The sequence below is a fragment of the Danio aesculapii genome, chromosome 2 (genome assembly GCF_903798145.1).
Source record: "Danio aesculapii chromosome 2, fDanAes4.1, whole genome shotgun sequence".
In the NCBI taxonomy this organism is placed as follows: domain Eukaryota; kingdom Metazoa; phylum Chordata; class Actinopteri; order Cypriniformes; family Danionidae; genus Danio; species Danio aesculapii.
Genome location: NC_079436.1, coordinates 22919803 through 22938483, shown reverse-complemented (window position 1 = coordinate 22938483; position 18681 = coordinate 22919803). Strand labels below are relative to the sequence as shown.

At 34.1% G+C, this 18681-nt stretch overlaps 1 protein-coding gene across 2 annotated transcripts in view; it reads right to left on the bottom strand.

Moving 5' to 3' along the window:
- Nucleotides 1-1201: 1201 nt before the first annotated feature.
- Nucleotides 1202-18681, bottom strand: part of csnk1g2a (casein kinase 1, gamma 2a) — a 38491-nt gene continuing 21011 nt past the window's right edge. Inside the window, exons 5-12 of one of the 2 annotated variants that reach the window (XM_056475173.1) lie at nt 18474-18681; nt 16831-16916; nt 13065-13149; nt 12815-12960; nt 10312-10395; nt 7952-8053; nt 5578-5684; nt 1202-2581 (exon numbers count right to left, since the gene is read on the bottom strand). The exon at nt 18474-18681 is cut by the window's right edge and continues 27 nt beyond it. In XM_056475173.1, the coding sequence (XP_056331148.1) occupies nt 2527-2581; nt 5578-5684; nt 7952-8053; nt 10312-10395; nt 12815-12960; nt 13065-13149; nt 16831-16916; nt 18474-18681 (873 nt within the window). In that variant the 3' untranslated portion in view covers nt 1202-2526. The remainder of the gene's footprint in view (nt 2582-5577; nt 5685-7951; nt 8054-10311; nt 10396-12814; nt 12961-13064; nt 13150-16830; nt 16917-18473) is intronic. The other variant, XM_056475179.1, reaches the window with a different exon arrangement.

Here is an 18681-nt window from a genome sequence, read left to right as displayed (position 1 = left end):
ATCTCTACAATGTCTTTTATAGTCAGTTATTCAGCGTGATCTGGCGAAACTGCAGCCATCCATTCACGAAATCATAAATGTGAAGAATGTCTGAGGTAGACTATTTTGAATGATTTTATCTGTGACGTGACTAGTTACAGTGGGATAATAAATCATGCAGTAGGATTATTAATTGCCAAAACAAGGATACATAAAAGACAATACATTGTCTAATCATGTCACTGACCTCAAAATATGAATAAAGGAATTATTATTTGGAAACTATTTGGTTTAAATAAAAAATGAAAGTTCTACCAGTTGTACTGTTTTCTTTTGCATATCTTAACATTTTTATAATTAATTGTATCATTTTTGTTTCATTACAATTAATTTAATTATTATTTAACATTTTTCTATTATAATTATCAGATGTTTATTTTATATTTAGCTCAAAATATTTATTTTAATTCTGTTTTTATTTTATGAATCAAAGTATTGATAAATTTTACATCTTTAAACATGAACTCTTATACCCTCAACCTGTGGAATGACTTAATTTCTCTTCATGTCTAACTTGAAACAGATGTGCTACACCAAAGTATTATTTATACCCATGAAGACCAATAGTATTCACACCTTATTTTATAACATATTTTAAACTTATTTTATAACATTTTAAACTCATTTTAAACATTTTATAAAGACCACGGTCTAGTTAATATTTAGTCTAGTAAAACACTAAAATATCTGATACACAGTAATAAGACTTAGTTCTTACTTAGTAAGACTTAGTTCTTCATATCAAGTAAATCTCGAACAAACCGTTTATAAATAGTTAAAAGCAGCTGCTCAAAAACAGCCCATTCATGTTTCCTCAGTCTGTTCTAAAGCGGTTAATGATTGAATAAATCACAGGATGTCACAACTGACTGGTTCTACATTACCTACAAGAAAAGAGAAGTAATTTTTGAAAGTATAAAAATATACTGTTTTATCATCATACAGTGAAATCTACAAGAGTGTAAAGCCACCTGCTTTTATGTCACTCCAATACTGAATTGTTTTACGCAGCTTATGTGCAAAAAAAAAAAAAAAAAAGGCCACAAGTGACCTCTGGCACCACATCCTGGTGAATCACAGCAAGCGCCTCTATATTGTTACATAATATCTCTCATGCTGCTTAAATAATACCCAAAATTACCCACAGACACGTTGTACCATCTTATGAGGCATAGAAGAAAAGCAACATTTAATAGGTATGTAAATCAATACACATCCTCACTCTGATAGGCAACCTCTGTTACTGCGAATAAACCCACAGACTCGCAGTCATGGAGCTTTGCTATGATACACTTTACAACAGTGAAAAAGAAATCTGAGAAATGCCAACAGACTCAAATAACTGGCATGGAGCGCAGAACAAACCATCTGAGAGGGCCGTGGATGCCTCACCTGGATAGGAATCGTAGAGAGGGACACGTTAGTGTTAAATGTTTACTTGGAAAGGCACAAACTATGATTCCCAGGTAACATAATCTAAAGCGAAAAACAACAAAAGCACAAGTTTGACTGAGAGAATCACTTTCGTCCCTTTGGGAGAGACCAGCCTGCTGTGTAAATGATCCCACGTCTTGCGTTTATTCCCGTTCATTTCAATGGCATAACGGTTTGCGTTTTTTTTTTGTTTTGTTTTTTTTCCTCCCTAAAAGTGCAATTCACAGAGGAGAGGTGACGTTTTTGTTTCTCTCCATCTCCCACAGTACCTGAGACCAGCCACTGTGTGCAACCTCCTCATCCACATCAACAGAAAAAACGAGGAAGTAAAAAGAAAGAGAGAGAAAATGAACACTAGGAGCGAGTTAAAAAAAAAAAAAAGTTCACACTTTCTACAACATAGATAAAACTGTTCAATTCAAGGAGAGCAGATCTTCAAAACAACTTCTTTAAATTACAAAAATAAAATGAGAGAAAAAAGGAAAGACAATTTACACAATTGGTTTGTCTGATTCCGATGTACATTTCTCCTTCAGTCTTTCCTCGCAGATATTGATCCCATTATAATAATAAAAAATAAGAAAAGAAAACACCATGGAGCACATCACTCACTCACTCATCCAGCCAGTGTGTCAAGGTGAACGGATGTCTGTGTGTGTGTGTACGTGTATGCGAGTCTGCTTGCCTTTAAGTTCTCAAATAATGGTTTTCTAAAATACAAGTTTAAACAGTCCATCTGGGTTTAAGTCACATAACGTATATATTTCGTCTTATATCTGACCACTGAAGTCTCCTCTGGTGTCCCACATTGTACAAATATATTTATTTGTTCCACTGAATAGTTTCTTTAGAAAGAGTGTCCGAGTACTGAGGTGAGTCTCTCTGAGCGGATGCCGAAAGTGAGGCAGTGACTTTCTGTTCTGAAGTGGAGCAGAGACAGAAAGGGAGGGAGTTGCTCCACGTTTCAGCTCAAGTCTTTTACTTTAGTTTTTTTTTTCTTTTTAGTTTTTTCTTTAAACGCACCAGTGACTTTTAACGTTTCAAAGATGTTCCTCACTTGTGCCGCTGGAGCGCTTTCCTCTTCCTCCTCTTGAAAAAACAACAGCACCTGAAACAAGTGAATGAGTTTAGAAAGGTTTCGCAATGTCGTCCTACGCAAGCTTGTCAAACAGTCAAGATTCAGTTTTACAACACTGAATGTCTACTAATGTTAGTATGAGATCACTGTAACTGTACAGTGTAGCTGGTGCTACCTGTAATTTTAGTAAACAAAAATGCTGCTGAAAACCAAAAGCAAATCAAGTTGCCAAACATTTCACCAACCTTCCCATAATATCATCTACAAATATTACAGAGACAACTAGTGGTGTGTGATTAATCAAAAAAGGCTGCAATATGAAATGTATATGTATTATATAATTTACCCCACCCAGAGCAAATGCTTGACTGCCGTCTGTGTGTGACAGTCTTACTAGCCAATTGAGTGAGCACACTTTTGTTCTGCCAAATCAGAATTGTGCGACCGAACTATGCGGAATGCCCACAATAAAACAAACAGGAAAGCGTGGACAAGTTGGATGAAGGTGTCTGCCACTTCAGAAGCAGTAACAGATGAATTCATATCAAAGAAAAACAGCATGTCGGTAATATGGGAATATTTTGGTTTCAAAATCACAGACACTGAATAAAAACAGGTTATTTGTAAGAGCTGTCGCAGAATTGTTGTCACAGCACAAAGAAATTACAACAACCAGCACCTAAAAAAGCACCACAGGCAGCTTTATGAGGAGCGTCCAGTTAAAAAGTCAACTAAAAGTATTGCTGGTGTTACTCAATCTAGTAGCAAGTAACAGCAAAGTACAATTTCAGAGTTGTTTGTAGCTGTTATACCATATGAAAAGACATCACGAAGGCACCAGGAGATAACTTATACCATAACTCACTACTGTTTGCGGTAGAGAATTTTTTAATTTCTGAATATTTATAAACAAATTTTAATAAAGCTTGGAGTTAGTTCATATATTTTCAGTTCCTTTTTTACTAACACTCACTGCATTTTAGCAGTAAGAAGCTATGATACAGAAGATTGAGCTGAAGCTTGACTACAAAATTAAATTGCAAATCAAAATCGCAATATCTGTTAAAAAAAATAGCAATTAGATATTTTTCCCCAAATCGCACAGCCCTAGAGACAACTATAGATGGTAGATAGTGTAGTTTAACCTTGGCATGTGTTTACATTAGCAGTTAGGCTGTCTTGGTTTGTTTGGACCAAATCAAATTAAAAAAAGTAATCTAAAGTTTGGAAACAGTAAGATGTTTTTTTACTGTATTTCTCATCTAATAAATAAACACAACTGGCTTCTTTTAAAACATGCTGTTTATGTTTTAAAAGAAGCCAATTGTGCTTATTTATTTGATAAGAGCTTGATTGGGGTTAGAGGTAAACTATGCAGGACACCGGCCCTCCCGAACTGGGTCTGGGCACCCCTGTTTTTATATCAAAATACATTTATAATGTAACAAAATATATTACAAATAAAAACTTATTTTGAATGTTAGATTATTGTCATCTAAAGCAGTTTTGCATGAAATGAAAAGTATTAAATACAACAAATTTAGTTATGTTTTATATACATTTTTAGACAACACATTATAACACAATACAACACAATATTCAGTTATAAAACTATATAAAACAACATTATTATTTGAAACAAAAAAAGTCTAAAGACCTGAACAGAATAGAACCAATATTAACATTTAGAGATTAGATTTTATTAACCTTTGAGATGCAACTTAGAATCTTGTAACTTAAACGGTTCTTACTTTTTTCTGATTTGGAGTTGTATTTATTGCTAATAAAAACTAGCACTTTGAACGTTAGATTACTGTCATCTAAATCAGTATTTCCCAACCCTGTTCCTGGAGGCACACCAACAGTACATATTTTGTATGTCTCCCTTATCTGACCCATTCGTGTCAGGTTTTGTGGTCTTTTCTAATGTTCTGCTGAGTTGATTCAGGTGTGTTTGATTAGGGAGAGGTTGAAAATGTGTACTGTTAGTGTGCCTTCAGGAACAGGGTTGGGAAACACCGATCTAAAGCACTTTTGCATGAAATGACAATAATTCAATACTTAAAGAAAGTTAAAGATGTTTATAAACATTTTTAGACAACACAGCAATATTTTAAGTTAAAGAAGAAAATATTCAGTTATAAACTTAATTTTAATAACAAAAACTGTAAATGACAATATTTCTATTTGAAACTTTAAAAAACAGAATAAAACAAATATTAACATTTTACTAAAACCCATGACCATGGCCAGACAGCCTCTGCGGACATTTTTTGCTATTTCTGTGGAAAATTTTGTAAAAAAATCTGTGGATTTATGCGGAATGATTTTGGGAGTATCATAACTAAAAAATGAAAATATGAAATAAAAAAATTGACATTTTTAACTTTTATTTAATGTTTACAATGTAAATCCAATTAGATCCACTTATTTGGATAATAAAGCAAGTGTCTCAAACAATATATCTACTAAAAGGCAGAAAATATTACATTACAAACTGTATTGTAAATAAATCATATGAACATTTTCATATTAGTCAATAATATTACCAAAAACCATTTAAAAACTGAATAAATAAACAAAAATAAATAAATAAATAAATATTAATTTAATAATAAATAAATGTACACACATTTACACTAGTAAATAAATAGACTCAATGATGGGCTATTTACATTTGAGCACTGTGTTGAGCATGTTCCTTAACAACACTAATTGGCCGTAGTGTTCAACAGAAATGACTGGGAATGGCTGTGAAGGTAATTGGTTCGCCACTTCACCAATGCTCAACAAGTGCAAACGCAGATCTAGGGACACTGAAGTTTAAGAATGTGCTCAACAATGCTCAAATGTTAGCGGGAAATCATGCACAGATTCTGTCTGGGCTTACCCATGACCAATAAATCCAGTCAATCGACTGTACGCAATTAAAACAATCTACTCGGCATAATAATAGAGAATGTGTATGGCATAAACATGTACTTTTGAGATGTAATTTGGAATCTTATAACTTAAACTGTCCTTACTTTGTATCATCGGCCACCTCCACCTCAGCTGGGGCAGTTATGGGAGCATTGGAGTGTCCCGCTGTGGGATCGTCTGTATTCACTTCTCCGTTGGTCGAGCTCATAACCTGTAGATTAATTTGAAGCAGCAGGCAAGGTGTTTTTAATTCAGCCCGGCAAAGATGAGCATTATCTTAAAACCACAGCACACACCAAAGTTAATTTAATCTAACTGTCATTGCATATTTAACACATCACGTAACTTGGGTTGGGGCTTAGTAACCCATTAAGGACACTTTTAATAATTAAACTGTTCAAAATCAGGTTGCTTAGCACCAACCAGAAAAGGCAAAGAAGAAAAGGGGGAATGTGAGATGATGCACGGCTTGGTTAGATAATGGGAAGCTAACTGAAAATTAGCAAGTTTAGTTGGAATTCTTAGGACTAACATGTTTTTAAAAGAAACATTACACCCTGAAGGCCCTGATATACTCAGTCAAGTTTTTTCTTTTTACATTGTTTACAATGTGAATTTTAGTTCAGTGTTTCTACAATTTAACCAAGACACATTAACTAAAAAATTTTATTTTGTGGAAAACACAATGTTAATATCACAAAAATAATAAAAAGTTAACATGAAATTTTTGAAGGTTTACAGAAAGTTCTCAGAGTAACCTTATTATTATTATGGTTATATAATCACCTGGTGCTTTATGATCAACCTTTATATAATAATAATTCTAATATGAATACTAATACGACGACAACTATTACTACTACTACTATGACAACAATTACTACTAATACTATGACGACGACTACTACTACTATGACAAATACTACTACTACGGCAACTACTACTATGACTACCACTAATACTACAACAACTACTACAACTACTACTAATACTACGACAACTACTACTACAACAACAACAACAACAACAACAACGACTACTACTAATATTTTGACAACTATGACAACTACTACTAATACTACAACTACTACTAGAGGACGACTACTACTACTACTACTAATAACAATAATAATAATACGACGTCAACTACAACGACAACTAGTACAAATTCTATGACAACTACTTTTTATAGCGTATTTCTGAATGTATGGAAGTTTTCAAATGTGCTTAACTTTTACTACTGTTAGGGTAACTTCAAATTAGGGTTGTCAAGAGTATCTATACCAATCAGTACTGAAATTTAAAAAATAATATATTATTATTAACAGCGCTAATATATTAATATATTATTAACCCGCTAATATTTGAGCGCTGTTGAGCATGTTCTTAAACACTGCTGATTGGCCATTGTGTTCAACAGAAATGACTGTGATTGGCCATAAAGGTCATCGGTTCACCACACTTCACCGATGTTCACAGAGTGCAAACACTGATACAGGGACCCTGGAGCCAAAGAATGTGCTCAACAATGTTCAAATGTTAGCGGGAAATGAACGTTTTTAAAATTTCAGTACCGATTGCTACCGAACTCGATACTTTTATCAACCCTCCTTCAAAATAGGACCAAGTGGTGACCGGTAATTCAAAACTGTCAGTTAATTAAAAAAAGTCAGACTTCATTCGAGCAAATAGTTTTGAACTCCTGAAATAACCTTTGTTTCAGCTTAATTTTACACAACAACAACAAAAAACGTTTTCACTTCAAGCATATCAGGGCCTGCTCAGATCAAACCCACCTACGTATGAACAATGGATCAAAAAAATTGAGAAATTTATGAAATGGAAAGAATAACTTATTGCCTTAGACTCCAGATGAATATATTTAAAGCAAGATGGAACCCAATCCTAATAATTATATATAACTAACTTTAAACATACAACATAGATTTTGTTTCGTATATATTGTTTGAAATAACACTATGCAAATGTCTTTATTTCTGTCCTTTTTTTCTTTTTTCTCTCCCTAATCTATTCAGTATCCATCTGTATTCTTATCGACTATTTCTGATGTATCTCTGATTTTGTGTTATGTTCTAATAAAATAAAGACTTCAAAAAGCATATCAGGGCCTTAATAACTATATATATATATATATATATATGTATATATATATATATATATATATATATATATATATATATATATATGTATGTATGTATGTACACACAAGCTAACATCCATTTTGTCGTTTCGCTACTTGTATTCATCATTAGCTGTTTTCTCATACTGAAGTCACCAGATCCCAAGCCTAACCATCAGGAGCATGCAAGTGATGTGTGTTAGACAAGGGACGGAGAGAGGAAAAGACCATATAAGAGTTCAGAGCTGGAAAATGGACAGAGGAGCGTCTCAAGTGAGAGAAACAGAGAAAGGAAGATCAACAACAACAGCATGCAGTACTGCGCAAACAGCCAGTACCTGGACAGAGCCCCCCAGCCTATCGGCCGTGAGGTGCGACCCCAGGAGCTCCCTGTTGGTCACGGGAGTGGGCTGGGACTCACTTCCTTTAGGTTCTGGAGACTGGCATGTCGGCAATGGAGGGAAGAGGGTTTGGGAGGGTGGCAAAGGGCATAAGAGATGTGTTTTGAATAGAGGTGAGGGTGTAAAGAAAAAAGAACAGAACGAGTTTAAAAGAGGAGCGCCTTCCATGCATAAGCAGACTGCACTAGCTAACAGGATAGAGGTGGGAAAAAAAGTGTGAGTGAAAAATTAAAAAAACAAGAGAGCACATGACATGCAGTGATGGAGAGGGAAGCTAAGCTCTTATCTTTCACAAACAGCTCCAGCTTATTACATCACAACTTATAATGTAATATAATGTAAACTTAATTTTACTTTAAAGGCACTTCAGCATATTGAGGAAATGACAGATCTTGACACTTGCAAAAACTACTCGGGCCACAGGAAGTTGTGTCGAATTTTTTTTGATGAGTGAAACTCAAGAGCAGCCACATACTGTTAATACGGGTTAAATGAGAATCATGAAATACTAAGATAATCTTTCTCCAAAACATAACCAGGGCCAGACAGACTTTTTTTTTGCTATTTCTGCACAAAAATTTGTAAAAATCTGCAGATTTATGTGAAATGATTTTGAGCATGTGGGTGCTGAAAACCTCACACGCGATTGAAACTTTATATTTAAGGTTTTCTATTAAAATTCAACTAGAAACACTTGTTTGGTAAACAAAGCTCTCTCGTACATCTCCTATAAAAGGCAGAAATTGCATAAATTATCTGAAAATGTGCACGTTATTTAATGAGATTACTGAAATGAATTTACAAACTCAAATATAAATGTATATATATAAATGTATATATATAAATGTATATATATATATATATATATATATATATATATATATATATATATATATATATGTGTATATATATATGTGTATATATGTGTGTGTGTGTGTATGTATATATGTATGTATGTATATATATATATGCACACACACACACACACACACACACACACACACACACACACACAATGCAACTTATTTTCTTTTTAATATCAATACACAAATAAGAAAAATAATGCCACATGATTGTTACATTATCATTGATTATTAAATTATAGTGGATAAATAAAGTGTTAAAGTGTACATATACATACACATACATACATATAGACATATATATTTGTCATTTTAAGCAATTTTTAAAATATTGAATGGCATTCAGTGCTTCCCATAGGTTTGAAATATACTTGCGGTGGCAGCCAGATTGAAACACCTTTTACCCACAGCACATAAATGGTCAACTACATGTGACAAAAAGAAAAATTATGTGATTAACTATTTTTATTTATTATGACAACATTATACACTTTTTAATGGGTTAAAGTTATTCAAAAAAGGCTGTTGAAATAAAAGAAATCCTCTATTTCTCCTACTTTTATGCTATTTAGGAGCCATGTGCACCCACTGGTAAAGGCTGCTCTCTCTCTCTCTATCTAATGTTGCTTTATTGGCTTGACATTTACAGTATTGCCAATGAATTTTAGATTTGTATAAAGTATGTAATATATTAACATCATTAAATAACAAAATATACAGCAAATGAGAAATAATGAATAAAAAAGACAAAATTGCTAAAATTATAATAATTACTAGAATAAAAAGTCTAGATTATTTAAATAAGGCAAATTAGTTGATTAGCCATTTCTAACCAATATTTTGCAGCCATTAAAGATGTCATTTTGTTCTCTCCGAGTATATAGCAAAGTTTATCTGAGTCGTTTATGAAATGATTAACCATTTAATGTTTGAGGTAATGCAAGAACGCACACAAATAACGGCAACATTAGAAAGCAAAAACCTGAATCACGGACATATTAGGAGATTCAGAAACTACGGTCAGATGCATTTTGGCAGAAAAGGTGCGTCTCTGTAGGTCCGCAGAGCATGTGAGATTGTGTGAGTGACAGATCGCGCGCACACAGAACCAGCAGTAGGAAACGTGTAGAGCGAGAGAAAATTTTTCAATCGCAAAAACTTTGGTTTTTTTGGACGGATACAAAAAAAAGTGAATAAGGATGATGATGATAATAATAATATTCATGTGTCACCACCAAATATACTTGGACAGCGGTTAATATACCTGGGCGGCCCGCCCAACTAAAGTCTATGGGAAGCGCTGGCATTCCAATTACATTTTTTTTTATTACATAGTATCTATAACAAAATCGCACAAAAAAAAATATATATATAAGGATTACACAACACATTTACATCACTAACATCATGAGCGTGTAACCCCTTGTATCTCACCTGGTTTTTGGTCTGTGGTTGTGCTTTGTCTCTGTTGCTGGGCTGCAGTGGTGTGTCACTAGGCATGGGTCCTATTGGAGTCGGCTGTTCAAAGACAAAAAGAACCCAACATTAAAGCTGTGCAATAGGGTATATGCAGAAGTATCCAGAAAGACTTAAAATTTAGCCGTAACCTGGGTCAAATGCTTCCAGTGAACTGTGTGCGGTTACAAAATCGGCATGTGGAGGGTCTGTTTTCTTTACAAATCAACGATCTTCACTAGCTAAGCTTCCATCCAAAAATGCAAATGAACTTTATAGGCAAAACTGGATTATCGCATAAAAGATGTGCGAATAAAGCACTGCTTCCATCCAACGAGTCAAAGCGAACAAAATCGTCACTTCCTGATTAACTGGCACCAAATATCAACAGTAAAAACGGAATTTGCTGCAGTAGGAGAAGCTGCGTCAATCTTCATGTCATAAATGACTTGCGCCTCAGAAGGCAATCCTGACACGCAGTGAACGCGCGGTGGCGTTTGAAGGCGTCAGACGTGGAGCACAGATGCTCTTGATTCTGGAGGTCATTAATAATATAATAACACTAATACTGAAACGATTAAGGCGTTTTAAAATGACCAAAACAACATTTCAGATGTTTTACAATGGGCTCAGCCTGCTGGTTTGTCCATTTACACACATTTTTATCATCACATGATCTCTTATAACAAAATCAAATTTTTTAATGCACATACTGGAATTTGTGCGATAAAAGTGTTTCTAACGTAGTTTATGTGCAACATTTCGAATAAAAAGTTTATGCTACTCAGTTATGCGCATATGTTTTTTTATGCGCGTTTTTAAAATTTATGTGCATCATGGCATTTCCATCAACCGTTTTTAGGTGGATGGAAACATAGCTACTGTCTGATTGATATACGATATATAGTGGGTCTCAGTCTCTACAAGAAGCACTGCATTAAATTACTGTTCTCCTCGGCATGTATGTATCTATACTGTAAAAGAAACCATTTAAAATTGAAAAAAGTCACATTAACCGTTCACCAGAATTTTATCAGTACGGAAAGAAACACTAGCTGTGCATATACCCTATTAATTGAAATTGTATCAAAATCGTGATTTGAACATGCACGATTTCTGAATCGCCTTACAGCATGATTTATAACGCAGCACGCCAAAACAGAGTGTGAGAACAGAAGACTGAGCTTAATGACATATAGCCTGCATAAACAGGGATGATTACTTCAGCACAGGAAGACTTGGTGGCAAAAAAAGTCAAAGGTATAGAAAGGCTGATGTATCGCAGAACCAGGTAAGACATGCGAGTCACATATTGCGTCTAAAAGTGTGTGAAAAGTGCGAGGTGCATCGCTTGCCTCAGCATTTTCTATGCAATTTGCGCTCGCGCTCCTTTGTCATTACTAGCCGACCTTCAACCATTTTCTCAGAGTATGGCAAACTAACAAAAACATTCAAAACAATTTTATTCATTAAGAAAATGAAAAAGCACTGGCTGTTTGGGTGTTATGTTTTTGTCTGAGGTAATAAATCTATCAAAATGTGTACAAAGTATGAAGCTGATCGGTCAGTTCTAGTTGCGCAACTTGTGGTACGCTTGCAGCTGAAAAGTTTATATGTTTTCAACTAGTAGCCTGGAATAGTCGTCGTAGTATTAGTAGAAGTCATAGTAGTCCTCATAGTATTAGTAGTAATATTAGTATTAGTTGTCGTAGTAGTCATTATCGTAGTAATAGTAGTAGTTGTCATAGTAGTCATCGTCATAGTATTTGTAGTAGTCGTAGTAGAAATAGTAGTAGTAGTCGTCGTAGAATTAGTACTAATATTAGTTAGTAGTAGTTGTCGTAGTAGTCATTGTTGTTGTAGTAGTAGTCGTCAGAGTATTAGTAGTAGTTGTTGTTGTAGTAGTAGTAGTCATAGTTGTCATCATAGTAGTAGTCATGCCTCCATTGGAAATAATGAACTTGTGTGCCGAAAAGACACAATATGTGAACATTTCATGGCAGCGTCACTAAGAGTGTATGATCTATTCATGGCAAAAAAAATAAATAAATCTGTGGACACGTAGAGAAGTACAAGCAACTATTTCTGATTTGTAGTTAAGCAGAACATCGAAACCTTTCTTAAGTTTGACGACACACACACAGTAGTCTTTTTATTTGTTTCGTCATAGGTCTGTTCTAGAGACAATTTGTTACACCTTTACTAGGTGATTTTAATTTGCTTTGCCTTATGTCCGTTTTAGAGACATGTTACAGGTCTTTGATAAAGATCTAACTGTATTTCTTTGGAAATATGTTTCAGATTCACACTGTAAAACATCTGTGTGTGTCAAAAATCGCGATTGAAATCAAAATCACAACATTGTTCAAGAAAATCGTGATGGGTTTCTTTTGCTTATATTGTACTTTCCTACCGAACATTCATGTTGTTTGTGTTACATCACATACAACTGGTAAATGGTATGCCATCCATACAGACTCACCAGTGGTTTGCCAACCCAGTCATATTCATAGTCGAAAACATAGCCGTTTCTGTCGAAGAGGTCTGTAAAGAGTTTTCTCAAGTATTCATAATCCGGTCTTTCAAAGAAATCCAATCTCCGCACGTAGCGCAGGTAGGTGGCCATTTCTTTTGAAAAAAATGTCAAATTAAAATCATGGACGCACAAAAAAAATAGGTATTCGTCCATTAGACCAAAATAAAAAAAAAATAAAAAACAAGAGTCAGCTTACCGGGGAAACTCTCACAGAGCACTTCTATAGGGGTTGCCCTTTTGGTGTCTCCAATTTTTTGATAGCGCTCCTTCAGCGTGTCAGCCTTAAAAAAACAGCACAGAACAAAAAGATTAGACAGGGTTTTTCCTGCATAGCATTACAAGGCCGCCACCAAATTTTCTACCACCTCCGCTCTGAGACAAAAATCAGGCAAGTAGTCATGGCTACTGACAGACCCCTGGTGATGCTCAAGCACTGGTCATGCATTTATTTACACTTAAAGTACATGTGAAATCAAAACCATATTGATTTTGTTAGCTCACATTGATAGTTTTGAGGTGAACAATACTGTGCATGTTTTTAAATAAATATTATTAAAAAAAAATTTGTTTGCCCTTGCAATCTATAGTTAAAATCTGAAAATGCACTTTCTGTTACTTTTCAGTTAAATTCTCAGATTGGGTAATGGGGCATGGTTAACATACTTATTGTTAGGTTGTAATAACGCCCAGAACCCTTTTCCCAATCTTTCTGAATTAAAAGGTCTACTTTAATACATCCAATCAGCTCACAGTAGAAAAAAACAAAAACAAACCACACCCACGGTTTTCTCATTTAAAAATGCGGTCACAGCTTCTAGTTCATGCAGACCTCAATGTTAGCCTTTTATTTAAAATAACATGTTTTACTTGATAAGATTAGCAGAATAATGCAAAATGTGTTTGTTTCAAGTAGCATAAATGTCATGATCAGCACATCACCTCCGCTTCATTTTTCAGCCAGCAAAATCCATGTAAAAATATTGAGAAAATTACATTTTTTGATAATTTAATAACACTTTATTTTACTGCTCTTTTCTGCACGCAGTGCTGGAATATAACAATCTAGATTTCAAAAATAAATCTATAGAGCGAAGGCTGCAATTTTATATTTGGCTTTCAAAAAATATGATGCACACAAAAATTAAATTTCAACAATGTACAGGTGTAGCCTTTATTAATTGTATACTGCATAATTAAACATTCATTGTGTTAAAATCAATATATACATGTGAAAAAAATCTTCCAGGTTTGTGTAACTGCACACATCAGCCAACAGTCAGATTTACAGAATTCAATTCACTTTAAAGAAACATTTGGCAAAAAATATTATGCTACATTTCCAATGTACTGCAGGATTACACATCCAATATGAAAAAATATGATAATTAGTTAAATACCACTTGTAGATTTATTTATTTTCCAAACACAGGTTACCTAAGAAATCACTAATATTTTATTATGTTTAATCTACATCAAGTTATTGATAAAGAATTACATTATTTTCTCTTTCATTATTATTAATGTACATTACATAATGTACATTACATATTACATAATTATTAATCTATTCTGAAACTTTTATAACACTCTTTTTAATTAGTTCCAAACGTAAAAGTAAGCAAAATACAATTATAAGTGATGCAAAATGTATGATCTAATAGAAAAACAATCTGCTCTCCGTTAAACAGAAATTGGGTGAAAAAATAAACATAAAAAAATCTGTATATCTGTATAAATATAGAAAATCCGCAATAAAATCAGTGATTTTAGGCCACAAAAATCAGAAAAAAAAGTCAGAAAAAAAATCCTGGAGGGACTGGCTATGTTTCCATCTAAAGACGCAAGTAAATCCAAAACCGGAATATCGCATAAAACATTTGCAAATAAAATTGTCACTTATTAAAAAAACCAAAAAGAGAAATGGAATTTGCTGGTTAGAAGTCACTGTTGACTGTCTGTCTTATACCTTACTTGCACCTCCAAACATGATGACAATTGAATGTGCAGTGATTTTGAGGTGTAAGACCGCTCTTTGGAAGTGCAGAAAAACAAAAATCACATGACTTTTTTGATGCATATGCTGGACTTTATTCTGCAAATGTGTTTCCATCATAGTTTATGGCCATTTATTAAACAAAAAGATCTGCACATACGTTTTTAATGTACATTTTCAAAATGTATGCCCATCTTGGTGTTTCCGTCAAGCATTTTTTTATGCGGTAATCTAAAATGTGCATTAAAACAGCTGGATGGAAACATAGCTAGTCATAGATGGTTTTGAAATAAATAACATTGTGGTGGACCTTGTCCTAATACTAAAAAGAATTCTTTAACCCTAGTGTGGTCTTTTAGCAAAGGTGAATAAACAATCTAGTCTCATCAGTTTAAAAATTGATATAAACGATTTCTCAAACATTAAGGCTGACTGCACAGAGTTTGTTTGTAGAATATAGATCCCACTCTGTTTGCAATCTAGGCCTGTATAATTGGTATTGTGCAAATGTTGAGGTCTGCTGATAATCCGAGATGTAGCGGAGCTGTTGTTGAAAGAAATTAGGAAGCATTTTATTTTGTTTCTTATATAAACTGAGATTACTTTTACTTTTTGAATTTCCAAAAAGAACAGAAATGTGTTGGTTATAATTTGCTTAGATCCACTTTGAGATTTTGTAAATGGGGTTTGGTCTGTAGTCATACATACATGTAGTCATACATAAATCCATCTTGGTTTTCGTTCATGCAAGGTACAGAAAAAAGGATAATATGTTGGATTTCCTTTAAAAGTCAGCCATTCAGACCTTTCAACAACAAAAAGATATACAAATACTGCACGTTTTTATTATTTCTATATTTTTTTATTCAATTGAATTTATTTTTAATGAGAGTCTATTCTCCCTTTAGGCTATAAATCAGATAAAGTTGCAAACAAAAACATTTTGATCTTTTTTTTTTTGGTCTTCTAAATAGGTCAGCTTATCAAGGCTATATGGATACTGGCTTTTCTGCTGACTTTTCATGATAGTGACAGATAGTGGGGCTTGTCAATGTTTCAGACTTAGCTAAGTGAGATAAGACTCGGACAAAGCATCACAAAGTCAAAAAGTAAACCGAATGGAGAGAAAAATCCAACCACAGATTTGTCCTTATTTGGAGCACAATAATACAATGCATTCATCTCCCATAATCTGTGCTTTAAAAGGTTACTCACCCAAAAAAAAAAATTGTTATTAATTCCTTATCCTCATGTTGTTCAAATCCCTGAGACCTTCATTCATCTTCTGAACAAAAATTAAGATACTTTAGATTAAATTCCGTAGCTCTCTCATCCTCCATAAATAACAAAAGGAGTCCACAAAAGGAACCAAAAACATCCTATGTGACTTCAGTGGTTCAACTGTAATCATACGAAGCTCCAAGAACACATTTGTGCACCAAAAGCTCCAAGAACATTTTTACAGTTAAAAAGAAAACTGTAAAAATGACTGTCAATGTTTTCTCTTTCATGTCAGGTCAGGGTGCACACTTACCACAGGCAATATGATGCATTGCCATTAGAATCAGCAGTGCAATGCATAAGCATCATATTGCAGTAATAAACGCACATCCTGACTTGACATGGACATCGCCGAACCAAGTTAGTTGGTGATCTTCCATTATTGTTTAAGCTCCGTATCATTACAGCTGAACCACTGAAGTCACTTGAATTGGTTTTTGGCTGAGAGAACTTTAGGATTTCACCTAAAATATCTTAATTTGTGTTCCGCATATGAGCAAAAGATTAATTAATAACAATTTTTGGGTGAACTAACCTTTTAAGATATTCAAAGAAACACAAATGTAAAATAAAGCACAAATCTCTATTATGTTTAAGTTGCACAGATAATAATCTCAGCTTCAAAACAGCTCAAAATGCATGAAGGCAGCAAATCTAGTCATTCTCTGGACTCCCCCTACTACAATACCTTCAAGCCTTGCCAAGGCAGACTGCCTCGTAGGAAGTACATAAACATATGACCTAGCGCCTCCAAATCATCCCGCCTGCTTTGCTCTGCAAGACAAAAAAAAAGTGGAATCTGCTGGTTATACATAAATCCATCTTCAGTCAGACAAGAGTATTAACTAATTTTGCCAAGTATTACTTTTAATGGATTTAGCATAAAACTAAATGCAAAATCCTAAGCTGAAGTGCACCTGCATCGTAGCAGTGTTTTAAAATTAAATCTAGATTTAATGACCAAGCATGTAGAGATTTGTCACTAGCAGCTAAGTTAAGTTTAACATTAGTCTTTATACCCCTATTAAATTCTAACAATATTTCCTGACAGTGGTGTAATGGATCACAAATCTCACGGTTTGGATTACATTATGTTTTTTAGTCGCGGATCAGACCATTTTTCAGATCAGCAAAGGGGAGGAGACACATGTAATTTGCTTTCAATTTTCAACAAAAACAATACTGCAAGACACTTTTGGTTTTAACAAACAGAGCTTAAAAGCTGCAATTTTATTCAAAATAAAACGAAGAAATAATCAGCTGAATAAAAATAAATTGTAAGATATTCAGTATTGTGAAAAGCCCACTGTTACGATTACTGTTGCTGAAATTGCTAAATGTATGAGTTGAATAATTTGTACAATTCTTATTTATTTTTAGTCTCATTTTCAATAAATTATTCAGTTATTTACTCATAAAACTTTACGTTTCATTGCTAGTTGATAATTTTTGAAGAATTATTCAGTGACATATTTTTGATGGCTGGTTGTTGCCACCTATTGACTAAATAATTAAAATTGCTGCCAACAACTTTCATTTTTGATGGTGATTTTAATCTTTACCATAAACATCAGTGGTTTTATCTAAACTTTAAACAGTTATCCAAGTACTTCTGTGTTATTTGACTGTTTGTAACTTCATAACTAACTCAAAAGACTAAAGACTGAATCTCTGAATCTATTATTTCTCGAAGCAATAATAAACATATGCCAATCACCGTGATTTATAATCTATGTTGCGTGGGTGTTGAGATCCTGATCTTTTAATGATTAATCATGCAGCTTACACTGAATGCATTTATTTTCAATTCACCTTTATTTCTATAGCACTTTTACAATGTAGATTTTGTCAAAGCAGCTTCACATAGAAGATTATAGTAAACTGAAGCAGTGTCAGTCCAGTTTTCAGAGTTTAAGTTCAGTTTAGTTTAGCTTAGTTCAGTGTAGTTTAATATTCACTGCTGAGAGTCCAAACACTGAAGAGCAAATCCATTAATGCAGGCTAAAGAAGTAGTGACAGAAAACACCTTTAATAACCTAAGAAACTCACCACATCCCGAATAACCTACCACAACTTCTTCCGTCATTATTATATTTTACAGAAAAGCCTAAATGCTTTCATTTTCATGTGATTTGAATGAAGCGATAGGCGATCTCACTGCTATTGTTACAAATTTAGGACTAATCTACAAGTAAAAAAATGTGCTAACCTAAGATGCGGGTCACGCATGTTCCGAACCATGGGTTGTGATCCGTGATCAACCGTGATCCATTACACCCCTACTTCCTAAACCCTGATGGTTCGAATATGTCCAGTTTCAATGGCTCTTACCCTTCCCCAGGTGTGTGTTGATGCTCATGTAGCGAGCCGTCCCTGTTAAACTCTTGTGCTCCCTGTAAGGGATGTGTTTTTTGGTCTCGGGGTCGATGTATTCTTTGGCAAGCCCAAAGTCGATGATGTGGATTGTATGCTGCCTCTTGGTCCCCGGTCGGCCCACCAAGAAGTTTTCAGGCTTAACGTCCCTGTAGATCAGACTTCT